At 46.5% G+C, this 26,101-nt stretch overlaps 2 protein-coding genes across 3 annotated transcripts in view; one reads left to right on the forward strand and one right to left on the reverse strand.

Annotated features, from left to right (window-relative positions):
• The window catches only part of LOC121569271 (queuine tRNA-ribosyltransferase accessory subunit 2), a 21,550-nt gene extending 21,231 nt beyond the window's left edge, over nucleotides 1-319 (reverse strand). For both annotated transcript variants that reach the window (XM_041880083.2, XM_041880082.2), the window contains exon 1: nucleotides 239-319. The gene's annotated coding sequence lies outside the window, so the exon portion shown is untranslated. The remainder of the gene's footprint in view (nucleotides 1-238) is intronic.
• A 515-nt stretch (nucleotides 320-834) lies between these two features.
• The window catches only part of LOC121569269 (coiled-coil domain-containing protein 191), a 38,278-nt gene continuing 13,011 nt past the window's right edge, over nucleotides 835-26,101 (forward strand). Inside the window, exons 1-15 of the mRNA XM_045221243.1 lie at nucleotides 835-1,175; nucleotides 2,393-2,434; nucleotides 2,573-2,708; nucleotides 2,782-2,934; nucleotides 4,922-5,103; nucleotides 5,290-5,513; nucleotides 5,713-5,866; nucleotides 5,951-6,141; nucleotides 6,480-6,729; nucleotides 7,626-7,755; nucleotides 8,085-8,352; nucleotides 9,874-9,965; nucleotides 12,148-12,230; nucleotides 12,459-12,560; nucleotides 18,274-18,417. Of these exons, the coding sequence (XP_045077178.1) occupies nucleotides 1,101-1,175; nucleotides 2,393-2,434; nucleotides 2,573-2,708; nucleotides 2,782-2,934; nucleotides 4,922-5,103; nucleotides 5,290-5,513; nucleotides 5,713-5,866; nucleotides 5,951-6,141; nucleotides 6,480-6,729; nucleotides 7,626-7,755; nucleotides 8,085-8,352; nucleotides 9,874-9,965; nucleotides 12,148-12,230; nucleotides 12,459-12,560; nucleotides 18,274-18,417 (2,226 nt within the window). The 5' untranslated portion in view covers nucleotides 835-1,100. The remainder of the gene's footprint in view (nucleotides 1,176-2,392; nucleotides 2,435-2,572; nucleotides 2,709-2,781; nucleotides 2,935-4,921; nucleotides 5,104-5,289; nucleotides 5,514-5,712; nucleotides 5,867-5,950; nucleotides 6,142-6,479; nucleotides 6,730-7,625; nucleotides 7,756-8,084; nucleotides 8,353-9,873; nucleotides 9,966-12,147; nucleotides 12,231-12,458; nucleotides 12,561-18,273; nucleotides 18,418-26,101) is intronic.

Genomic DNA, 26,101 nt, shown 5'->3' on the forward strand with positions numbered 1-26,101 from the left:
AAATGTTTGTCCATACGTACTATGGCCAAAATGGGCAAACAACTGGCTAGCTTGACGATGTTGTTAGCAATCGCTAACACTACTGTAGCTAAATTCAGTGGCGTTTTTATAGTCCAGTATACTAACAAATGTTTATATTTGTCTGATTTCCGAAACCCTAGACAAAGCTCAAGAGGATAAAGTAACGTTTTCATCTTTTTAAAACAGAGTCATTGAACGTTTAGCATCTTTCGCTTACCAGGAACCAAAGCACGTGAAAACTACACGTCGCGGGGTTATCAACGGTGCTCGGGTCACTTCCATAATACGTCATCCTTTTCGGAGCTTGCAGAGAGGGGTCGTCACTATTTAACACAGCCACAAAGTCATAATTATGTCTAAACTCCGCCTATTTCTAAAACGTATCTTCTTAAAATCTGATGCTAACCCTAACCACACTCCTAACCTTTTGCCTAAACCTAACCTTTAAATGAAGACCAAAAAGCACATTTTAGTTTTCATTTTCACGATATGTTGACTTTGTGGCTGTGGTAACTAGTGACAACTTGCACACATCTCATTACAAAACCTAATTTGTTCTTGAATAAACTGAGAGTGTGTGCATATATTATAACAATTGCAAACCCTTTCTGTGGGACTATGATAATACCGTGTGGACTTTGCACATTCAATCGAGGTTGACTTGGCGTCTATTTTTACAACACAGTCAAACGTTCAACATTTGGGGAGGAGTCCAAAGTTACTATGGTTACCAAAGGGACGCTTCTGTTGACAAAAGGTTGAAATGGGACTTGTAGTTTACTAATGCCACTGTCAAGCAAACAGTGCGTTTGAGAAACGTGGCTATTGACTACATTACCAAGGCATCTCGTTCTATTTTCAGCGCACTAGCAAACAGCAGAACAGCATGGAGCTAGCTACATCACTTTTGGATTAGCTTCAAATACCTACTTCTAACTAAGTATTTTTTTGCTGTAAGCGTAGCTAGTGCTATAAGTAGTTAATATAAATTTGAGAAGGGTATAGAACAAATGTAGCAAGTAAGATTTGCATTTGTCTGTATTAATTAGTAATAAGTGGCAGCTAATTTGGCTTCAAAAATGGCATACTCACATAACCCTGATATTTTTCGCTGGAAAAGTTTAACTAAGACAAAGAAACCCACTGCAGATAAGGTAAGGTGTTATTGTCAATATACTGTATGTGTGTATGTTTGTGGGTGAGTGAGAAGTTTACGGTTTAATTAAATACTTTTGACAGGTGTGAGGTAACGTAAAATATTGTCGAGTGTCACCTAAACTTAAAGTGATGCACAAATCATTAATTGATGACCTCGAACTGATCTTCCAATGCATGATGAAACACTGCATGACTGCAAACAAAACTTTTGAAGGCCCGGTGCAGTCAAAAACGTGATTTTCCTGTGTTTTGTATATTTCTACACTGTGAGGTTGGAATAATACTGTGAAATTGTTACAATTATGCTAATGCCTTTTATTGTAAGAGCTGTTTAAAAAGATAGCCTGAAATGTCAGCCTGTTTTGGTGGGATGGAGTTTTGGCCTGCATGGTGACATAACCAGGCTGCAAATTAGTTAATAGACATTTACATTTTTAGTCATTTAGCGGACGCTCTTATCCAGAGCGATTTACAGTTAGTGAGTGCATACATTTAGAAGAGAGTTCCAAGCCTCTCTGCCATTAACAGCTTATTTTCAGTTTTCCCCTCCGCACTCAGACAGTCCTAGAAAAATTATTGCTTGAGGAATTGCTCTTAGCTAAGAAGCTATTATTATTTCTATTTTTTACAATTTTAATTGAAAACAATCATAGTAAGGTACTTAATTGTTACCCAGAAATGATTGAATATTGAGATAAAAACAGCTGCGTTGGACCTTTAAATATATTCAACTGTATCATATTTTCTGTCTCCATCTCTGACATTTCCTTACTGGAAGAAACCTATCGAGATGGATAAACCATAATAAAAGTGCCCTCAAAGCCATCTTTAGAAATAAAGCGGGGCTTCAGAATGTATGGATTTATACGTCTCAGTGACTGGAGAAGGCTGAAGAAGCCCTTACAGTTTAAATGGCCTTTTTGATCCTCTGGTAGTGCTCAGGGTGACACAGGGATACTTGAATCACTCTTACTTGAATCACTCTTAGAATTTAAATACTTTTTTCAACTGCTATAGGAAATTAATCTGAAATAATCCTCAGCCATTAGGCATTGGCTGGGCTGTCTTGGTTTTACAGCCACCAGTTAACCACTCTCACCATCTGTGAAACATAGTAATAGTAATGACAGTCTGAGGTGACAAAGCAACACACTTTTTATTTTTCCTGCTCTTTCTGATCGTCATGATAAATAAGTCTAATTTTCTACAATAGCAGGTGCAGCTCAATAATGGGGAGATCAACCAATGGATGAAGGTGAGAACTCTTTCTTTCACATTGTCTAACTTTACCTCCTGAAACCAGAGATGGACTGTTTGTGTGCAGAGGATATTATTCTGCTATATCTGTCTATAAGGCCATATGTATTCATGAGGTGTGCTTTTGTGTCCCCAGACAGTGGAAATGGCATCAGACTTTGCAGTGACTGAGGTTTTTTCCCTGAAGAAGCCCCATTCAGGGATAAGCAGCCAGTCAATGGCACTACAGCGCACAGAGCAGCTGCTGGATCATGACGAAGCATACGGGGAAGGTAGGCCACACATACACACACACACACACACCACATATACCTTTTTTGTGACTCTTTATTTTTCTCCCTGTAGCCCAGGCTCTTCTTAGTGATTGGATGAACAGCAAGTTGCGTCTGGAACTGGAGATGGAGGAAGAGGACGATGTGATTGGCTCCCCTGAGAAAAACAATCCAGAAGCCATGCCACCTGCCCAGCCTGTCTCCCTGGACTACAGCAGCTTTGATGGTACAGAGACACTAACCAACACAACAACATATTTAACTCTCAACTTCCATCTGACAATATAAAGTTCAGTTAACACAATGGCTTGCGAAAGTATTCACCCCCCTTGACATTTTTCCTATTTTGTTGCCTTACAACCTGGAATTAAAATGGATTTTTTGGGGGGTTTGTATCATTTGATTTACACAACATGCCTACCACTTTGAAGATGCAAAACAAACAAGAAATAAGACGAAAAAACAGAACTTGAGCATGCATAACTATTCACCCCCCCAAAGTCTATACTTTGTAGAGCCACCTTTTGCAGCAATTACAGCTGCAAGTCTCTTGGGGTATGTCTCTATAAGCTTGGCACATCTAGCCACTGGGATTTCTGCCCATTCTTCAAGGCAAAACTGCTCCAGCTCCTTCAAGTTGGATGGGTTCCGCTGGTGTACAGCAATCTTTAAGTCATACCACAGATTCTCAATTGGATTGTCTCCCGAGTGGCGCAGTGGTCTAAGGCACTGCATCGCAGTGCAAGCTGTGCCACTAGAGATCCTGGTTCGAATCCAGGCTCTGTCGTAGCCGGCCGCGACCGGGAGACCCATGGGGCGGCGCACAATTGGCCCAGCGTCGTCCAGGGTAGGGGAGGGAATGGCCGGCAGGGATGTAGCTCAGTTGGTAGAGCATGGCGTTTGCAACGCCAGGGTTGTGGGTTCGTTTCCCACGGGGGGGCCAGTATAAAAAAAAAAATTGACCGTAAGTCGCTCTAACTGTAAGTCGCTCTGGATAAGAGCGTCTGCTAAATGACTAAAATGTAATGTAAATGTCTGGGCTTTGACTAGGCCATTCCAAGACATTTAAATGTTTCCCCTTAAACAACTCAAGTGTTGCATTAGCAGTATGCTTAGGGTCATTGTCCTGCTGGAAGGTGAACCTCCGTCCCAGTCTGAAATCTCTGGAAGACTGAAACAGGTTTCCCTCAAGAATTTCCCTGTATTTAGCGCCATCCATCATTACTTCATTTCTGACCAATTTCCCAGTCCCTGCCGATGAAAAACATCCCCACAGCATGATGCTGCCACCACCATGCTTCACTGTGGGGATGGTGTTCTCGGGGTGATGAGAGGTATTGGGTTTGCGCCAGACATAGCGTTTTCCTTGATGGCCAAAAAGCTCCATTTTAGAACACCAAACGTGTTTGCCTATTTTCCGTAAAGCCAAGCTCTGTGGAGTGTACGGCTTAAAGTGGTCCTATGGACAGATACTCCAATCTCCGCTGTGGAACTTTGCAGCTCCTTCAGGGTTATCTTTGGTCTCTTTGTTGCCTCTCTGATTCATGCCCTCCTTGCCTGGTCCGTGAGTTTTGGTGGGTGGCCCTCTCTTGGCAAGTTTGTTGTGGTGCCATATTCTTTCCATTTATTAACAATTGATTTAATGGTGCTCCGTGGGATGTTCAAAGTTTGTGATATTTTTTTATAACCCAACCCTGATGTGTACTTCTCCACAACTTTGTCCCTGACCTGTCCTGACCTTGGTCTTCATGGTGCCGCTTGCTTGGTGGTGCCCCTTGCTTAGTGGTGTTGCAGACTCTGGGGCCTTTCAGAACAGGTGTATATATGCTGAGATCATGTGACAGATCATGTGACACTTAGATTGCACACAGGTGGACTTTATTTAACTAATTATGTGACTTCTGAAGGTAATTGGTTGCACCAGATCTTATTTAGGGGCTTCATAGCAAAGGGGGTGAATACATATGCACTAACCACTTTTCTGTTATTTATTTTTTAGAATTTTTTGAAACAAGTACTTTTTTTCATTTCACTTCACCAATTTGGACTATTTTGTGTATGTCCATTACATGAAATCCAAATAAAAATCCATTTAAATTATAGGTTGTAATGCAACAAAATAGGAAAAAACGCCAGGCACTGTACATCATACCACAGTCAGTCGGTCCATCAGGACCATATGTCATACAGTACACCCTCCGTCTCTCTCTCAGACCTGTATTCCCACCTGGCTGAGGAGGAGGAGAGCTCAGCGGTCAACAACTTCCTTCAAGACCTCATGGAGCGGGAAGTGGTGGATTCTGGGATAGTGGAGGATCTGGCACTAGACTCTGAAGAGCGAGACAGGAGGAAGAGGAGGGACCCGAGCCTAACCATGGAGGCACGTCACAGACAGGTACAGAACCAGAGAGACATTACGCAGAATTGGACAGTCTCTGGATTCCCAAGATTCTTGACAAAGTTGAAGTAACACTGTAGTATCTGCATTGGGAGCCAAATGGAAGTCCCAGTGAATGGAACTGTTTACTACAACAGCTTATGACAACATCCATGTCTAATTCCTCCTTTTTTCTCATTCCAGGTGCGTGAGAACCGTGCACGGCGGGACGTGGAGCGGGAGAGGTTGCACAGGGAAAGGGTGGCGCGGAGGCAGGCCAGGGAGGAGGCGCAGAGGAGGGAGCAGGAGGATGAGAGGCGGAGGAGGCAGGAGGCACGCAGGCAGGAGGAGATGGTGCAGCAGGAGATGGTGCTACTGCGCCGCGAGATGGAGGAGAGGAGGAACCTGGAGCAGCTAGCCAGGCAAATGTACAGTAACCATGGAAACTAAGGGCTAACAACAGGACAAACAAAACCACGCGTTTACTTCCACACTCCTACAATCACCTGCATCACACCCATGCAATGAGCTCTTATTCAGAATGCTGGGTCTCTAAAATATGCCAATCTGTTTGGAGCTAGTTCAGGGTCTTGTAGGTCTGACTGTGTCTGGGTGTCTCCCCCACAGGGAGAGGGAGAGGGTCGCCAGGAAGACGGCAGCTAAGAGCTCTCTGGTACTCCAGCCAGGCCCTTCACGCTCTACTGCACAGAAACAACAGGACACAGAGAGACCACTCAGACTACAGCAAGCAGAGATCAGGGTTCAGATGCACAACCTGAAGGTTAGTAGAATACAGGTGTGGAGGGGAAGGACAGGGTTCTGTTGGTTGGTGTGTGCTTAGTGTTCACAGCATCTGTGTTTTCAGTTTCTGCAGAGGCACTTCTCTGGCTGGTACTCTGTGCTGTTGGAGAGGAGGGTGTGGATGGGCAAGGCGGCAGCGCTCTGTGATTGGAGGAGACAGCTGAGGGCGTGGCGAGCCTGGCGGGCGCTGGTTTGGGCAGGGCGAGAGCAGCGGGAAGCGGAGAGAACAGAGGAGGAGCTACGAACCCAGAACAGGTAAGCACAGAATGGAGTCTGTCCCAACATTACAATCTGCATACTTGATTTAGCTCGCCTGGTGTGCTGGGAGGGTGGAGTTTTATGTTTCGCACTTTGGTTAAAAAAGTGAAAACTCTACCTACCTGGCGCGCAGGTTGAATTTAATATTAACACTGAATCTGACTTATGAACACTGAGGAAGAAAACCTGGACAGTTTAAATTAGGTCATTTGTTTTGCCTTGCCAAATAAACAGGTGCCTGGTAACCCCTGGTGAAGATGATTAGCAAATCTGGCCCTCAAGCTCGTCACAGTCACACCAGGTGTTTGTCTCTAATAGTGCGTAATCCCTCGTAGACGCTGCCAGGTGGCGGTGGAGAGTGACCGGAGGCGTTTGCTAAGACGATGCCTGAGTGATTGGCGGCTGTGGTGTCGGGCGGAGAGAGAACGCCGGGAGCTGTTGTCACAGCAGGAAGAGACGCGGCGCAAGATGGCCGCCCTGATCAACGCTGCGGCAACTGGGAAACTCAAGATGATGGAGGCGCATGCTCCTGAGCAAATCACAGGCCTGCCTGAGCCTTCTGACCAATCAGAAACCGTAGAACTGGTGAGTGACAGTTGTAGAGCCCTCCCACTGAGGAAAGTCAACACAAAGAAAGTACAGGCATAGCTACGTAGGAGGACACACACAAAATGACAGATACAGACACACACACAGTGTTGTGTCTGCACATTAGATATACATTTGCTGGAGCGTATCACAGTACAGACAGAAGCCCGAAGGTCGTAACGGTCTGTAGTCATGAATTAAACATTAGCTATAGCTTAATTCTGCAATGGTCAAATTAGGCAATAAAATGTGCTTTTGTATTCATTTGGTGAAAGTCATGCATTAGTCTATCAGTATCTACTGAATAAACAGGTTCTGTTTCAGAGTTCCTCTCCTCGCATGAGTTGGCCCATACTTTTCTCTCTGGGAGTTTGATGAAATGATGAAATATTCACAACACTGCAAGGTTTGCTTTCTCCTCAGAGAGCGAGAGAGAGAGGAAGTGACTGACAAAAAGGCAGAGATTGAATAGTGGAATAGAGCTTGAGGGAGATAGGAAAAGGAGCGAGAGAGAGGCACAGCAACTTGTATCTAGATCAGTGGTGTCAAACACATTTGCCCTGCCGCATTCGGTCTTCACCGAGGTACGGAGGGCCGCACTTCAAATTGGGAATATTTCCCCGCCGTCAAAATGTCCTAAAATTAGTCCCATATCTATCGCTTTTGGAATTTTCTATGCTCCCTGACTGTCTAGCATTCGTTAGATGACTGTTAGTGAGCTGGTCAGAGTGAAGTAAGTCATTGTTGTTTCTACAGTTTTTATTTAGTTCTAGTCATTTTGATGTCAATTGAGATAGTTTTTCCCAACAAAAAATGTATTTGTATTTTTTTTGTTAATCAACTTCATCCCATTTCCATGTGACCCCTACACTTTACAATTCCTGTCTCTGCAGAAAGGTCAGCCAGGGTCACGACCTGCTGGCCCCACCCCCTCTGCCTGTCAAGGTGACGGACAGCCGGGGGCTGTGGTCCTGCGCACCCTCCCCTGGCAGGTGACACGGCGTAACGCGGCGATGAGTGCAGGTGAGTGATCAAAGTAAAAGTTAAAATGCTGACCCTGTATCCGTGATTAGGGGAAACTCCTACCTATATCTTAGTTAAGGGCAACTTGTCTACCCTCTAGTTCTATCAAGCAGGGGTTGGAACCGAAACGATTTTCCAATCATTTGTTCCGAACAGAACCACTATTATTTAGTTCCGTTCCAGTGTTCCGACCAAGGTAGTTAAAATATATATATTGGTGATAAAGGGAAATTTGAAATGTAAATCAGTGATTAGGTTTCAACTTCCACAAAGTGTTAGAAATGTACATAATTTCACAATGGATGATAAAGTTGTATTCTATTCAATAGGCGAGCTGAGGCGAGCACGGCAGAGGGGTGAGGTGGGCATTGTAGGTGCAGCGTTGTGGGGGGGGCGGTTCCAGCATCGCCACGCCAGCCAGCAGCAGACCATCGCAGAGCAGAGGAGGCTCCTCAGGGAGCAACAGGAGCAGATCGCACGCCTGCAGGAGGAGCAAAGCATGATGGGACTGAGGCAGGAGGCCCAGACAGCCGCCCAGATCGCTGTCCCAGCATCCCCAGGCCCCAGAGGGATGACCTCTGACCCCAAAGAACCCAGGTAGGTCCCTCTTCACATTACCATGGGAACCCAGGTGAGGAGGAGAGGCACACAGGCTGCCTGTGTAGGGTGTGTCTGACCCGAGCCCGATGGGCCCCGACATTATACATCGGGTTAGGGCCGGGTAGGGCCTGTTTTTTCATCAATAACTAGGGTACGGGTAGGGCTCGGGTATCACTAAGTTGATCACTAACATTTTGAAGCTGAGCCAGTTTCTCGTACTTGTCTGCGCAGTACAGTCATATCTGACTAAGATCATAACATGGTGTCACAAATGCTTCAACATTGCCAAATATAAGACAGGAGAGATTATTTCACAGAAAATAATAATGTTCCTTGAGTTTTGTTGGAGTTTAGAGTGACGTAAAGTAGCTTACAGCTCAGTGCTCTCATGTCTCATCATTGAGCAGAGCAGCCCAAGCGGAGCCGTTGCTATGGATACTCACCGACTCAGAGCCGCCTTGAGCGGAGTGCATACTGAGCGAGCAGCGCGCAGGGAGCGCGTGACAGACAGAGAGGAGCAGCTAATGGATTTACTAATGGAGGAAGTTATTTCTGATTTCGGGCAGGACCCGGCTTTACATTTTGCAGAAGCAATCTGGCCTGGGTAGGGTAGGGCCTGAATGTCGTGGGCATGGGTAGGGCTCGGTCTTCAAATTCATGCGTGTGCAAGGCTCTAACGCAGGGTCCTCGGAAGTGTGCTCAAACCTCAAGACCCAAGCCAATCGATACCAATGGGGGACTGACTAGAAATGACAGTTCCGCTTGGACCGAATGACGTGATTGTGGTTAAAAGTGGCTGATTTCAGTCAGAGGTCATAGGATCCAAGGGGATCAGCAGACACAGCACTTTCATTGGTAGATCAACATTTAGTATGCAGCGAACATGAGTTGGTACGAAAGCTCATGACTTGTGGACACTCATCTGTTACTTGAAGCAGACAGCTAAGCGTTTTCTCGTTTTGAAGGCTTTCAAATCATGCTCAGGTCTGAAGACAAGACATTATCCTAGTGTAGGCTTGGTGTTGGGTAGTTGTGATTTATATTCTACTACCCAACACTCAAAAAGTAAAAAGTATGAAACGTTGCGGTAATTCTCGCCTTAATTGAGTCATCAGCAGAGGATACACAGAGGATTAATTATATTAAAACAATACACCACTTCCCCTTGAGAATAAAACCGAGGCTAATTAGAGATTTACTATGGTAATAAACATGATTTACTATGGTAATAAACATGTTATGCTCCCTGCATATTACTCCAGGCGTGACAACATGTCTGCTGAAAGATTCACTATTTAAAAGTTAATTCATTGAAAAGAACATGAAGTCCTCCTCACTACCGTTCAGATAAAACAGGAGATAACTTTTTCTTGTACCTTCCCTCCAAACAAAAACAAGTCCTTAGAATGCCCCCTGTGTGCGGGGCTGGTTGGGTCAGTCTGGTAAATTGGGAGTAGATCTATATTAGAGAGTTAATATTTAATGATGTGTGTTTCTGGGTGATGTTCTGTGTTTCAGGGCTGGGAGAGTCTCTCGGGGGAACGATGGCCGTTCCTCGGCCTCCAGGAAACCAGCTGTCCGTCAGCCCTGTCGTCATCCCACCGTCATGGGTCAGTCAGCACATTCACCTCCATGTTAAGCTCTGCGTAGAGCTAAACTACACACACACACACACACACACACACACACACACACACACACACACACACACACACACACACATAGAGAGAGAGACACACACAGAAATAAACACAGAGATATCGCTTCCAGATGGTTGATCACACAATGGTCTGACTGTTGTTGTGGAGAATAATAGGAAGTAGGAGAAAATGTATTTCATGGCCGTGAGTCGGCTGTATAGAGCTGTAGCTAGCTTACGTGGAGGAATAAAGTTTCTCTCTGTTACTCTGTTTGGCTGAAGTTTCCTATACGTGGTAGGAATAGGAAGGGGCGATTTGAGAGCAGTGGTATGGGCCTATAGATATACACTCTCTCTGTCACACACACATACACACGTTCTCTTTTGGAACAGAACAACACCAAAAATGTACAGCGCAATCGGAAAGTATTCAGACCCCTTGACTTTTTCCACATTTTGTTACGTTACAGCCTTATTCTAAAATGGATTCAATTGTTTTTTTCACTCATCAATCTACACACAATACCCCATAATGACAAAGCAAAAACAGGTTTAAAAAATGGATATCACATTTACACAAGTATTCAGACCCTTTACTCAGTACTTTGTTGAAGCACCTTTGGCAGCAATTACAGCCTTGAGTCTTCTTGGGTATGACTTTACAAGCTTGGCATACCTGTATTTGGGGAGTTTCTCCCATTCTTCTCTGCAGATCCTCTCAAGCGCTGTCAGGTTGGATGGGGAGCGTCGCTGCACAGCTATTTTCAGGTCTCTCCAGAGATGTTAGATCGGGTTCAAGTCCGGGCTCTGTCTGGGCCAATCAAGGACATTCAGAGACTTGTCCCGAAGCCACTCATGCGTTGCCTTGGCTGTGTGCTTAGGGTCATTGTCCTGTTGGAAGGTGAACTTTGCCCCAGTCTGAGGTCCTGAGCGCTCTGGAGCAGATTTTCATCAAGGATCGCTCTGTACTTTGCTCCGTTCATCATTCCCTCGATCCTGACTAGTCTCCCAGTCCCTGCCGCTGAAAAACATCCCCACAGCATGATGCTGCCACCACCATGCTTCACCGTAGGGATGGTGCCAGGTTTCCTCCAGACGTGACGCTTGGCATTCAGGCCAAAGAGTTCAATCTTGGTTTCATCAGACCAGAGAATCTTGTTTCTCATGGTCTGAGAGTCCTTTAGGTGCTGTCATGTGCCTTTTACTGAGGAGTGGCTTCCGTCTGGCTACTCTACAATAAAGGCCTGATTGGTGGAGTGCTGCAGAGATGGTTGTCCTTCTGGAAGGTTCTCCCGTTTCCACAGAGGAACTCTGAAGCTCTGTCAGAGTGACCATCAGGTTCTTGGTCACCCCTCTGACCAAGGCCCTTCTCCCCGGATTGCTCAGTTTGGCTGGGCGGCCAGCTCTAGGAAGAGTCTTGGTGGTTCCAAACTTCTTCCATTTAAGAATGATGGAGGCCACTGTGTTCTTGAGGACCTTCAATGCTGCAGAAATGTTTTGGTACCCTTCCCCAGATCTGTGCCTCAACACAATCCTGTCTCAGAGCACTACGAACAATTCCTTCGACTTCATGGCTTGCTTTTTGCTCTGACATGCACTGTCAACTGTGGGGCCTTTATTAGACAGGTGTGTGCCTTATCCAAATCATGTCCAATTTATTTAATTTACCACAGGTGGACTTCAATCAATTTGTAGAAACATCTCAAGGATGATCAATGGAAACAGGATTCACCTGAGCTCAATTTCGAGTCTCATAGCAAAGGGTCTGAATACTTATGTAAATAAGGTATTTATGTTTTTTAATTTGTAATACATTTGCAGACATTTCAGACGCTTTGTCATTATGGGGTATTGTGTGTAGATTGATGAGGGGGAAAAAAGTAATTTAATCAATTTTAGAATAAGGCTGTAACGTAACAAAATGTGGAAAAAGTCAAGGGGTCTGAATACTTTCCGAATGCATTGTATGTACATTCTTAGAAAACAAAGGTGCTATCTAGAACCAAAAAGAGTTACTCGGCTGTCCCCATAGGAGAACCCTTTGAATAACCCCTTTTGGTTTCAGGTAGAACCTTTTTCACAGAGGGTTCTACAGTATATTGAACCCAGAATAGTTCTACCTGGAACCAAAAGGGTTTCTCTCTCTCTCTCAGCCATGGAGGAACGTGCACGTCAGCGAGCGGAGCGCAGGAGGGAGGTGGAGGCGCTGAAGAGAAAGCAGGAGGAGGAGAGGCTGGTGAGAAATGGAGTGTTTAGGCCAGTGGAGGATGTGGAATAGTTTGGTGTTGTTCAGATAGGACTTTAGAGGCTGGGAATTAGAGGGGCTATTGAAGTATATATACAGTTATTGAGGACAATTAAACTGTTTGCAGGGGAGTGTGTGTGCGGTCCACTGAAGCAAATCTGGGGAAGTGTGATAGTGTGCTTGGAAGCATTAAATCAAGAAACGTTCTTCTCTTCTCAGGCCCAGCTGAAAGCAGCAGTGGAGGAGAGGCAGAGGGAGGAGGAGGAAGAGAAACGTAGAGCAGCAGGAAGAAGGAGGGAGGAGAAGAGACAAGAGAGAGAGGTGATGTTTACAGTAGAACTGTACTGAGGACAACTTTCAAGTTGAAAGCTTCCACTTCACTGAGTGTGTATTTAGGTCTTTAGGTGCCGTATGTATCATGCATCTCAGAGGAGGAGTGCTGACTTGGGATCAGTTTAGCCTTTTAGATCACAATAAATATGATTACATGGACAGAGGGAAGCTGATCCTAGATCAGCACTCCTACTCTGTGACGCTTGATACATACGGACCCAGATATTATTTCTTGCCATCACAGGGACAGTACAGAAACATATACTGAACAAAAATATAAATGCAACATGTAAAGTGTTGGTTTCATGAGCTGAAATAAAAGGTCCCAGAAATGTTCCAAATGCACAAAAACCTTTTCTCTAAAATGTTGTGCACAAATTTGTTTACATCCCTAGTGAGCATTTCTCCTTTGCCAAGATAATCCATCCACCTGACAGGTGTGGTATATCAAGAAGCTGATTAAACAGCATGATCATTACACAGGTGCACCTTGTGCTGGGGGGCAATAAAAGGCCACTCTAAAATGTGCAGTTTTGTCACACAACAGAATGCCACAGATGTCTCAAGTTTTATGGGTGCGTGCAATTGACATGATGACTGCAGGAATGTCCACCAGAGCTGTTGCCAGAGAATTTTATGTTAATTTCTCTGCCATAAGCCGCCGCCTCCAACATCGTTTTAGAGAATTTGGCAGTAAGTCCAACCGGCCTCACAACCGCAGACCACGTGTAACCACGCCAGCCCAGGACCTCCACATCCGGCTTCTTCACCTGCGGGATCGTCTGGGACCAGCCACCCAGACAGCTGATGAAACTGAGGAGTATTTCTGTCTGTAATAAAACCCTTTTGTGGGGAAAAACTCATTCTGATTGGCTGGGCATGGCTTCCCAATGGGTGGGCCTGGCTCCAAAGAAGGTGGGCCTATGCCCTCCCAGGCCCACCCATGGCTGTGCCCCTGCCCAGTCGTGTGAAATCCAAAGATTAGGGCCTAATTTATTTATTTCAATTGACTGATTTCCTTAAATGAACTGTAACTCAGTAAAATCGTTGAAATTGTTGCATTTTATATTTTTGTTCAGTGTATATATACACATAGATGTCATTAACACTTATACAATACATAATATTAACATAATATACCGTTAAACTTAAACGTCTGTCCCTTTTAATAGCCGGGCAACGGCACACATTTGAGCAAATGTTTCAAATGAATTGTTTACAAGGATACCATGTATTGTTTGAGGTTTAATGTTTGATTGGCTACTAACAGCTGAGAACTGCCAGCTAACTGGCAAGCACAAAAACAGTCAACAGAGTACAGACCCACAGAAATCATCTCATCGCCCTCTAGTGGCGAAATTAAGAACTGTCAAATGCACAGTCAGAGGAGAATAATTATTATTTCAAGGAAAAGTACTGATTTTCCCCCGAAAATATAGGCAGAGGAAATGTGACAGTAACCACCTTTCCATCCACAGTTTTTATTCATTAAAAAAAACACAAAAAACACAACAGCTGTGGTAAAACAGGAAGTTTCAGTACAATTTTATGAATGCAGACAGAAAGATGGTGGGATCTATTTGTGTTAGTAAAATTAATTATGCGAGAAATGGCGGTGGGAACGCCTTAATGCGCAAATATTGAGTCACGTGATGATAAAGTGTGTGGTACTCCCACTACGACTCTGGAAACCATGCAGTTTATTAGGCTACAGATTAAATAAATTATGATGAATTTCACAGGGTGGTGAAAGTGCACAGGGATGAGCTTGATGCGCTTTTCCAATAAATATTGAGGGTCTTATTCTAGTGACATGATGATCGATGCTGGACTGCCGTTTGACAAATAAAAAGATTATTCTCGCTCTTATCCATAATAATCTCATCATGTAGACTAGCCTACCCGCACTGTATCTGGGAGCTGTTGGCTAGAGCGCACGTGCCAAGACCAGAGTAGGCACATTTGCTATTTAATGTAACAGTTTTTGTGACAAAACGGTAGAGTTGAAAATGCGATGGAAACATATTGAACATTTGATTTTTATTCTCTTAGATCTTAGGAAGTGATGTTTTGATGGTAGCTGTTCAAAGCAATGATGCAATGGTTGGTCAAAGTCATGTGTGATAATGTTGGCAATGGTTGGTCAATGTTGTGTGTGTGTGATAATGTTGGCCTTACGTCACATTGACAGAGCTTGGTGGTCAGATCTAATTAGACATTTAGAAGCTCTTGAAAATGTGGCTCCTAGCTCTGATACTAGGACAAATAGCTTAATCACAAACATAAAACAGAACCATGTGTGCATAAAGTAGCTATACATTAAAACAGTAATGACCAGTGGCCAAATGTGTGTGTGTGTGATTGATTATCTGTGTGTGTGTTTGTATGTGTGTGTTTGTGTCTGCATGCCTGTCTGTGTGTGTGTGTGTGTGTCTGATTTATCTCTGTGTGTGTGTGTGTGTGTGTGTGTCTGATTATCTCTGTGTGTGTGTGTGTGTGTGTGTGTGTGTCTGATTATCTGTGTGTGTGTGTGTGTGTGTCTGATTTGTCTCTGTGTGTGTGTGTGTGTGTGTGTTTGTGTCTGCATGGCTGTCTGTGTGTGTGTGTGTGTGTGTGTGTCTGATTATCTCTGTGTGTGTGTGTGTGTGTGTGTGTGTGTGTGTGTGTGTCTGATTATCTCTGTGTGTGTGTGTGTGTGTCTGATTATCTCTGTGTGTGTGTGTGTCTGACTATGTGTGTGTGTGTGTGTGTGTCTGATTATCTCTGTGTGTGTGTGTCTGATTATCTCTGTGTGTGTGTGTCTGATTATCTCTGTGTGTGTGTGTCTGATTATCTCTGTGTGTGTGTGTGTCTGACTGTGTGTGTGTGTATGTGTCTGATTATCTCTGTGTGTGTGTGTGTGTGTGTGTCTGATTATCTCTGTGTGTGTGTGTGTGTGTCTGATTATCTCTGTGTGTGTGTGTGTGTCTGATTATCTCTGTGTGTGTGTGTGTGTGTGTGTGTGTGTCTGATTATCTCTGTGTGTGTGTGTGTATGTGTCTGATTATCTCTGTGTGTGTGTGTGTGTGTGTGTCTGATTATCTCTGTGTGTGTGTGTGTGTGTGTGTGTCTGATTATCTCTGTGTGTGTGTGTGTGTGTGTGTGTGTCTGATTATCTCTGTGTGTGTGTGTGTGTGTGTCTGATTATCTCTGTGTGTGTGTGTGTGTGTGTGTGTCTGATTATCTCTGTGTGTGTGTGTGTGTGTGTCTGATTATCTCTGTGTGTGTTTGTATGTGTGTGTTTGTGTGTGTGTGTCTGATTATCTCTGTGTGTGTGTGTGTGTGTCTGTTTATCTCTGTGTGTGTGTGTGTCTGATTATCTCTGTGTGTGTGTGTATGTGTCTGATTATCTCTGTGTGTGTGTGTATGTATGTGTCTGATTATCTCTGTGTGTGTGTGTGTGTGTGTGTGTGTCTGATTATCTCTGTGTGTGTTTGTATGTGTGTGTTTGTGTGTGTGTGTCTGATTATCTCTGTGTGTGTGTGTGTGTGTCTGATTATCTCTGTGTGTGTCTGATTATCTCTGTGTGTGTGTGTATGTGTCTGATTATCTCTGTGTGTGTGTGTGTGTGTGTGTGTGTCTGATTATCTCTGTGTGTGTGTGTGTGTCTGATTATCTCTGTGTGTGTGTGTGTGTGTGTGTGTCTGATTATCTCTGTGTGTGTGTGTATGTGTCTGATTATCTCTGTGTGTGTGTGTGTGTGTGTGTGTCTGATTATCTCTGTGTGTGTGTGTGTGTGTGTGTGTCTGATTATCTCTGTGTGTGTGTGTGTGTGTGTGTGTGTGTGTGTGTGTGTGTCTGATTATCTCTGTGTGTGTGTGTGTATGTGTCTGATTATCTCTGTGTGTGTGTGTCTGATTATCTCTGTGTGTGTGTGTCTGATTATCTCTGTGTGTGTGTGTCTGATTATCTCTGTGTGTGTGTGTGTCTGACTGTGTGTGTGTGTGTGTGTGTCTGATTATCTCTGTGTGTGTGTGTCTGATTATCTCTGTGTGTGTGTCTGATTATCTCTGTGTGTGTGTGTCTGATTATCTCTGTGTGTGTGTGTGTCTGACTGTGTGTGTGTGTATGTGTCTGATTATCTCTGTGTGTGTGTGTGTGTGTGTGTCTGATTATCTCTGTGTGTGTGTGTGTGTGTCTGATTATCTCTGTGTGTGTGTGTGTGTCTGATTATCTCTGTGTGTGTGTGTGTGTGTGTGTGTGTGTCTGATTATCTCTGTGTGTGTGTGTCTGATTATCTCTGTGTGTGTGTGTCTGACTGTGTGTGTGTGTGTGTGTCTGATTATCTCTGTGTGTGTGTTCTGATTATCTCTGTGTGTGTGTGTCTGATTATCTCTGTGTGTGTGTGTCTGATTATCTCTGTGTGTGTGTGTGTCTGACTGTGTGTGTGTGTATGTGTCTGATTATCTCTGTGTGTGTGTGTGTGTGTGTCTGATTATCTCTGTGTGTGTGTGTGTGTGTCTGATTATCTCTGTGTGTGTGTGTGTGTCTGATTATCTCTGTGTGTGTGTGTGTGTGTGTGTGTGTTCTGATTATCTCTGTGTGTGTGTGTGTGTATGTGTCTGATTATCTCTGTGTGTGTGTGTGTGTGTGTGTGTCTGATTATCTCTGTGTGTGTGTGTGTGTGTGTGTGTGTCTGATTATCTCTGTGTGTGTGTGTGTGTGTGTGTGTGTCTGATTATCTCTGTGTGTGTGTGTGTATGTGTCTGATTATCTCTGTGTGTGTGTGTGTGTGTGTGTCTGATTATCTCTGTGTGTGTGTGTGTGTGTGTCTGATTATCTCTGTGTGTGTTTGTATGTGTGTGTTTGTGTGTGTGTGTCTGATTATCTCTGTGTGTGTGTGTGTGTGTCTGATTATCTCTGTGTGTGTGTGTGTCTGATTATCTCTGTGTGTGTGTGTATGTGTCTGATTATCTCTGTGTGTGTGTGTATGTATGTGTCTGATTATCTCTGTGTGTGTGTGTGTGTGTGTGTGTGTGTCTGATTATCTCTGTGTGTGTTTGTATGTGTGTGTTTGTGTGTGTGTGTCTGATTATCTCTGTGTGTGTGTGTGTGTGTCTGATTATCTCTGTGTGTGTCTGATTATCTCTGTGTGTGTGTGTATGTGTCTGATTATCTCTGTGTGTGTGTGTGTGTGTGTGTGTCTGATTATCTCTGTGTGTGTGTGTGTGTCTGATTATCTCTGTGTGTGTGTGTGTGTGTGTGTGTCTGATTATCTCTGTGTGTGTGTGTATGTGTCTGATTATCTCTGTGTGTGTGTGTGTGTGTGTGTCTGATTATCTCTGTGTGTGTGTGTGTGTGTGTGTCTGATTATCTCTGTGTGTGTGTGTGTGTGTGTGTGTGTGTGTGTGTGTGTGTCTGATTATCTCTGTGTGTGTGTGTGTATGTGTCTGATTATCTCTGTGTGTGTGTGTGTGTGTGTGTCTGATTATCTCTGTGTGTGTCTGATTATCTCTGTGTGTGTGTGTGTGTGTGTCTGATTATCTCTGTGTGTGTGTGTGTGTGTGTGTGTGTGTCTGATTATCTCTGTGTGTGTCTGTGTGTGTGTGTCTGATTATCTCTGTGTGTGTGTGTGTGTGTGTCTGATTATCTCTGTGTGTGTGTGTGTGTGTGTGTCTGATTACCTCTGTGTGTGTGTGTCTGACTATGTGTGTGTATTCAGAGGGAGGAGGAGAAACAGAGGAGGTTGGCACGAGAACAGCAGCTCCAGACCCATGCACAGCAACACTACCACACAACTCTGTTACTACGGCGAGGCCTGGAGCCATGGAAACGCCTAGTCGCCCAGAGCCAAGCCAACACTCAGGTAATCACCGGTGCTCTCGGCCTCGACCAATCAACTGGCCACATGCAGGGTCTGTACAGAGAGACTCAACACACACTCACACACTCTCTCCTAGAGTCACATAGCTCAGGACAGCCAATCAAACACAGCAGACACCAAATTGTATTCGCTTATGGTAGTCTGTCGTATCCGATGATGACTTCCACTTCTGAGTTAACGGTGAATTCTTTGGTGGAGTCCAATCCGAGTTCCACAATGTAAAGTGTTGGTCCCATGTTTCATGAGCTGAAATAAAAGGTCCCAGAAATGTTCCAAATGCACAAAAACCTTTTCTCTAAAATGTTGTGCACAAATTTGTTTACATCCCTAGTGAGCATTTCTCCTTTGCCAAGATAATCCATCCACCTGACAGGTGTGGTATATCAACATTTACATTTACATTTTAGTCATTTAGCAGACGCTCTTATCCAGAGCGACTTACAGGAGCAATTAGGGTTAAGTGCCTTGCTCAAGGGCACATTTACGTCATTTAGCAGACGCTCTTATCCAGAGCGACTTACAAATTGGTGCATTCACCCTATAGCCAGGGGGATAACCACTTTACAATTATTATTTTTTTTTCTCTTTCTTTATATTTTTATAATTTATATATATATTTTTTTAATGTTATTTTTATTTTATTTTATATATTTATTTTTTTGGTGGGGGGGGGGGGGGTAGAAGGATAACTTTATCCTATACCAGGTATTCCTTAAAGAGGTGGGGTTTCAAATGTCTCCGGAAGGTGGTGAGTGACTCCGCTGTCCTGGCGTCGTGAGGGAGCTTGTTCCACCATTGGGGTGCCAGAGCAGCGAACAGTTTTGACTGGGCTGAGCGGGAACTATGCTTCCGCAGAGGAAGGGGAGCCAGCAGGCCAGAGGTGGATGAACGCAATGCCCTCGTTTGGGTGTAGGGACTGATCAGAGGCTGAAGGTACGGAGGTGCCGTTCCCCTCACTGCTCCATAGGCAAGCACCATGGTCTTGATCAAGCTGATTAAACAGCATGATCATTACACAGGTGCACCTTGTGCTGGGGGGCAATAAAAGGCCACTCTAAAATGTGCAGTTTTGTCACACAACAGAATGCCACAGATGTCTCAAGTTTTATGGGTGCGTGCAATTGACATGATGACTGCAGGAATGTCCACCAGAGCTGTTGCCAGAGAATTTTATGTTAATTTCTCTGCCATAAGCCGCCTCCAACATCGTTTTAGAGAATTTGGCATTAACGGTGAATTCTTTGGTGGAGTCCAATCCGAGATCCACAAACTTTATTGCAGGTGAGGCATGTGTAGTCTGTGTTGGCGGGGGCAGGCATGGCTGTATGTCTCAGTCTGTGTTGGCAGGGGCAGGCATGGCTGTATGTCTCAGTCTGTGTTGGCAGGGGCAGGCATGGCTGTATGTCTCAGTCTGTGTTGGCAGGGGCAGGCATGGCTGTATGTCTCAGTCTGTGTTGGCAGGGGCAGGCATGGCTGTATGTCTCAGTCTGTGTTGGCGGGCATGGCTGTATGTCTCAGTCTGTGTTGGCGGGCATGGCTGTATGTCTCAGTCTGTGTTGGCGGGCATGGCTGTATGTCTCAGTCTGTGTTGGCGGGGGCAGGCATGGCTGTATGTCTCAGTCTGTGTTGGCAGGGGCAGGCAGCTGTTTTTGCTGTTTCTTTGTGCTCCTCTCCTCCTCCTCTGTACACCGCTCTGGCAGAGCTGCCGCCAGGTGGAACGGTTTGGAAGCAGCATCCTCCAGGTCTGTGGGTTTGATGTTGCACTTCTTCAGCGACGTTTTCAGTTGGTCCATGTAGCACTTCATCTACCCCCCTGCAGACCACCGGCTAAGGTGTAGCTGGCCATACAGGATATTCCGCGGCAAGCGCTCCTGAGACGTTCTAATGACATGCCCAAGCCAGCGCAGTTTGTTTTGGGTGACCACGGCCTCCATACTCTTGCAGTTGGTCTTAGCAAGTATTTCCGTATGGGGCACACGGTTGCGCCAGGTGATTCCCAGGATGTGCTGCAGGCATCCTATGTAGAATCGCTCGAGCTGCTTGTCGTGGCGACTGTAGGGTCAGGACTGTAGGGTCAGGACTGTAGGGTCAGGACTGTAGGGTCAGGACTGTAGGGTCAGGACTGTAGGGTCAGGACTGTAGGGTCAGGACTGTAGGGTCAGGACTGTAGGGTCAGGACTGTAGGGTCAGGACTGTAGAGTCAGGACTGTAGGGTCAGGACTGTAGGGTCAGGACTGTAGAGTCAGGACTGTAGAGTCAGGACTGTAGAGTCAGGACTGTAGAGTCAGGACTGTAGAGTCAGGACTGTAGGGTCAGGACTGTAGGGTCAGGACTGCAGGGTCAGGACTGCAGGGTCAGGACTGCAGGGTCAGGACTGCAGGGTCAGGACTGTAGGGTCAGGACTGTAGGGTCAGGACTGTAGGGTCAGGACTGCAGGGTCAGAACTGTAGGGTCAGGACTGTAGGGTCAGGACTGCAGGGTCAGGACTGCGGGGTCAGGACTGCGGGGTCAGGACTGTAGAGTCAGGACTGTAGGGTCAGGACTGCAGGGTCAGGACTGTAGGGTCAGGACTGTAGGGTCAGGACTGTAGGGTCAGGACTGTAGGGTCAGGACTGTAGGGTCAGGACTGTAGGGTCAGGACTGTAGGGTCAGGACTGTAGGGTCAGGACTGCGGGGTCAGGACTGCGGGGTCAGGACTGCGGGGTCAGGACTGTAGGGTCAGGACTGTAGGGTCAGGACTGCGGGGTCAGGACTGTAGGGTCAGGACTGCGGGGTCAGGACTGTAGGGTCAGGACTGCAGGGTCAGGACTGCAGGGTCAGGACTGCAGGGTCAGGACTGCAGGGTCAGGACTGTAGGGTCAGGACTGTAGGGTCAGGACTGTAGGGTCAGGACTGTAGGGTCAGGACTGTAGGTGACCCAGGCTTCACAGCTGTAAAGAAGTGTGCTGATGCTTGATAGATGGCGACTTTGGTGTAGAGGTGGAGATCTTTGGTGTAGAGGTGGAGATCTTTGGTGTAGAGGTGGAGATCTTTGGTGTAGAGGTGGAGATCTTTGGTGTAGAGGTGGAGATCTTTGGTGTAGAGGTGGAGATCTTGTTTTGGAACCCTGCATCTGAGTTTCCCGAAAGGCAGCTGAGGCTTGCTTGATCCTGTTTTGAATTTCGGTGTCGATGCTGCAGTCATCCGAGAGGATGCTGCCCAGGTATTTGAAGGGACTATAGCCAGTGATTTGTGTTCAATGGTGAAGACAGGCATGGTGGGTGGAGGGCTGGATCTCCATTGGCAGACCACCTCTGTCTTGGTGGTGTTGATAGACAGTCCCATCCTGCTATAGACCCTCAAAGCCGCTACAAGGACGGACTGAAGTTCTTCTGGACTGTGGGCCACAAGAGCACAGTCATCAGCATAGTGCAGCTCCAGAACCCGCTCCGTCGAAACCTTGATGGTTGCTTGGAGCCTCCTGATGTTGAATAGGTTTCCATCTAGCCTGAAGTCCACTGCAACCCTGCTGCTGTCCTCAAGATCCTTGTGGAGAAGCTGAGTGACACATAGGAGGAAGATGTTAAAGAGTACAGGTGCCAGCACACACCCCTGCCTCACATCAATGCTTACTCCAAAGGGCACTGACTCCTGCCCTCTTATGGCCAGCCGAGCCATCATCCCATCATGGAACTGGTAAAGGATGTTGACAAATCTGTCTGGACAGTCAAATGTGAGTAGAATGCCCCATAGTAGTTCCCTGCTCACAGTGTTGAAGGCCTTGGAGAGGTCGACAAAGGCCATGAAAAGGTCCTGACGTTGTTCACGGCACTTCTCCTGGAGTTGTTGTGCCGTGAACATCATGTCGACCGTGCTCCTGTTCTTTCTGAAGACGCATTGTGACTCTGGCAGCAGTTCCTCTGTGATGTTGTTCACCAGCCTGTGTAGCATCACCTTGGCCAGGACCTTACCGGCAACAGCCAGAAGGGATATCCTCCGGCTGTTGCCGCAGAGGGTGTATATACTGGTGGAGCGTTCTGGTGTAGAAGTAACCTCCCTTCTTAAGTAGCTCTGCTGGGATGCTGTCAGCGCCAGGAATCTTGTTGTTCTTGAGGGAATGGATAGATGATAACCCCTCTTGGAAGGTTGGCGAATGGTTGAGGTTTTGAATGGGTGGATGGACAGGCAGTTCTTCCAGGATGGAGTGTTCTGTTGGAGAGCGCAGGTTGAGGAGTGCTTCAAAATGGTCAGCCCACCTCAACAGGATCTGGTTTTGGTCCTTGAAGAGAGTCAGAAGAGCCATCAGCTGTTTTCAGGGGGGTGATGGAGCAACTTCTAGGGCCATTGATACTGTAGCTGAGTTGTAGAAATTGTGCATGTCGTTTTTGTCTGCATAAATTAGGATTTCCTGTTGCCTTATTCGTCCACCATTCGTTCTGCAGAGCATGCGAGGTTGTTTGCACTTCCTTGCGTAATGCTCGCCATTGCTGGTGGAGGATAGCAGATGTGGGGCTGTTTAGTAGTCCTGTGCGCTTTGTGCATATTGTCCAGTAAGGTTGTGATGGTGTCAGAGTTCTTATCGAACCAGTCCTGATGTTTCCAACCTCTGTAGCCAATGGAGTGGGCCACTGCCTGATAGAGCACTGAGCTGATAGATGCCCACTTCTGGTCCATGGGGTCCTCTGAGCTCAGAAGAGGCTCAATCTCCCTCAGCCTTTCAGCGAGAGAGCGACGGAACTCGTCCCTTACTGCAGATTTCTCAAGCCGGGTACAGTGCAGACGCCTCTTACTGCACTTCTGCAGGCGTTGCGGGGATGTATTCTCACCTGGAGTTTAGCCAATGTCATATGGTGATCTGTCCAGCACCCCTCATGGCAAGTGTCAGCAGGAAGTCATTGGTGTCAGAAGGTCTTACTATGACGTAGTCGATCAGGTGCCAGTGTTTGGAGCGTGGGTGCATCCATGACGTTGTTCTTCTGCCGGAACAAGGTGTTCGGGATCATGATCGACACAGAGTTAGCAGTCTCATGCCGTTCTCATTGACCTGGCCAACACCATGCCTACCCAGCACTCCATATCCTGTTGTTCTGTCCCACCCTAGCATTGGAGTCACCCAGCAGAAAGATCTTGTCATTCCTGGGGATGCGATGAAGGGCCTCATCTAGTGACTGGTATAAGCAGTCCTTTGATGTATTCACAGCTACACACCCATGTATTCACAGCTACACTCAAATACACACATGTATTCACAGCTACACTCAAATACACACACATACATAGAAGACTCTTTCCCTCAAACAACTACAGGTTTTAAGGTGTCATGCTTATTCAGATACCAACCAACACCCTCACACAATTCCCAATGGAAATGACACACACACACACTCTGTAACTAAATCTAAAGCCAAACACACACCCACCCACCTACACATACACCCTAATCCCAGACATCACGCTCAGAGCTGGAATTATGTGTAGAGTATGCTGTTGGTATAAGCACCTGTTTGACTACCTGTTTGTGAGAACCAGTAGGTCAAATTGAACTGGCAGAGAGATGGAAAGATGCTAGAGAGAGAGGAAGTGAGAGGCTAGAGGAGAAGGATCCAGGAAGAGAGAGAGGCTAGAGGAGATGGGTACAGGAAGAGAGAGAGGCTAGAGGAGATGGGTACAGGAAGAGAGAGAGGCTAGAGGAGAGGGGTACAGGAAGAGAGAGAGGCTAGAGGAGATGGGTACAGGAAGAGAGAGAGGCTAGAGGAGATGGGTACAGGAAGAGAGAGAGGCTAGAGGAGCGGGGTACAGGAAGAGAGGCTAGAGGAGATGGGTACAGGAAGAGAGGCTAGAGGAGAGGGGTACAGGAAGAGAGAGAGGCTAGAGGAGATGGGTACAGGAAGAGAGAGAGGCTAGAGGAGAGGGGTACAGGAAGAGAGAGAGGCTAGAGGAGATGGGTACAGGAAGAGAGAGAGGCTAGAGGAGAGGGGTACAGGAAGAGAGAGAGGCTAGAGGAGATGGGTACAGGAAGAGAGAGAGGCTAGAGGAGATGGGTCCAGGAAGAGAGGCTAGAGGAGAGGGGTACAGGAAGAGAGAGAGGCTAGAGGAGATGGGTACAGGAAGAGAGAGAGGCTAGAGGAGATGGGTACAGGAAGAGAGAGAGGCTAGAGGAGATGGGTACAGGAAGAGAGAGAGGCTAGAGGAGATGGGTTCAGGAAGAGAGAGAGGCTAGAGGAGATGGGTTCAGGAAGAGAGAGAGGCTAGAGGAGATGGGTACAGGAAGAGAGAGAGGCTAGAGGAGATGGGTACAGGAAGAGAGAGAGGCTAGAGGAGATGGGTACAGGAAGAGAGAGAGGCTAGAGGAGAGGGGTACAGGAAGAGAGAGAGGCTAGAGGAGATGGGTACAGGAAGAGAGAGAGGCTAGAGGAGATGGGTACAGGAAGAGAGAGAGGCTAGAGGAGCGGGGTACAGGAAGAGAGGCTAGAGGAGATGGGTACAGGAAGAGAGGCTAGAGGAGAGGGGTACAGGAAGAGAGAGAGGCTAGAGGAGATGGGTACAGGAAGAGAGAGAGGCTAGAGGAGAGGGGTACAGGAAGAGAGAGAGGCTAGAGGAGATGGGTACAGGAAGAGAGAGAGGCTAGAGGAGAGGGGTACAGGAAGAGAGAGAGGCTAGAGGAGATGGGTACAGGAAGAGAGAGAGGCTAGAGGAGATGGGTACAGGAAGAGAGGCTAGAGGAGATGGGTACAGGAAGAGAGGCTAGAGGAGAGGGGTACAGGAAGAGAGGCTAGAGGAGATGGGTACAGGAAGAGAGAGAGGCTAGAGGAGATGGGTACAGGAAGAGAGAGAGGCTAGAGGAGATGGGTACAGGAAGAGAGAGAGGCTAGAGGAGATGGGTACAGGAAGAGAGAGAGGCTAGAGGAGATGGGTACAGGAAGAGAGAGAGGCTAGAGGAGATGGGTACAGGAAGAGAGAGAGGCTAGAGGAGATGGGTTCAGGAAGAGAGAGAGGCTAGAGGAGATGGGTACAGGAAGAGAGAGAGGCTAGAGGAGATGGGTACAGGAAGAGAGAGAGGCTAGAGGAGATGGGTACAGGAAGAGAGAGAGGCTAGTGGAGATGGGTACAGGAAGAGAGAGAGGCTAGAGGAGATGGGTACAGGAAGAGAGGCTAGAGGAGATGGGTACAGGAAGAGAGAGAGGCTAGAGGAGAGGGGTACAGGAAGAGAGGCTAGAGGAGATGGGTACAGGAAGAGAGGCTAGAGGAGATGGGGTACAGGAAGAGAGGGAGGCTAGAGGAGATGGGTACAGGAAGAGAGAGAGGCTAGAGGAGAGGGGTACAGGAAGAGAGGCTAGAGGAGAGGGGTACAGGAAGAGAGAGCTAGAGGAGATGGGTACAGGAAGAGAGAGAGGCTAGAGGAGATGGGTACAGGAAGAGAGAGAGGCTAGAGGAGAGGGGTACAGGAAGAGAGAGAGGCTAGAGGAGATGGGTACAGGAAGAGAGGGAGGCTAGAGGAGATGGGTACAGGAAGAGAGAGAGGCTAGAGGAGATGGGTTGGAGGAGAGGAATGATTGATGGGCAAGTGACGTGAAGATGGATGGTGTAACATCTCAGCAACACAGGAGGCTGGTGTCACCTTAATTGGGGAGGACGGGCTCGTGGTAATGGCTGGAGCGGAATAAGTGTAATAGTATCAAATACATTA

The sequence above is a fragment of the Coregonus clupeaformis genome, chromosome 7, assembly GCF_020615455.1.
Source record: "Coregonus clupeaformis isolate EN_2021a chromosome 7, ASM2061545v1, whole genome shotgun sequence".
Lineage (NCBI taxonomy): Eukaryota > Metazoa > Chordata > Actinopteri > Salmoniformes > Salmonidae > Coregonus > Coregonus clupeaformis.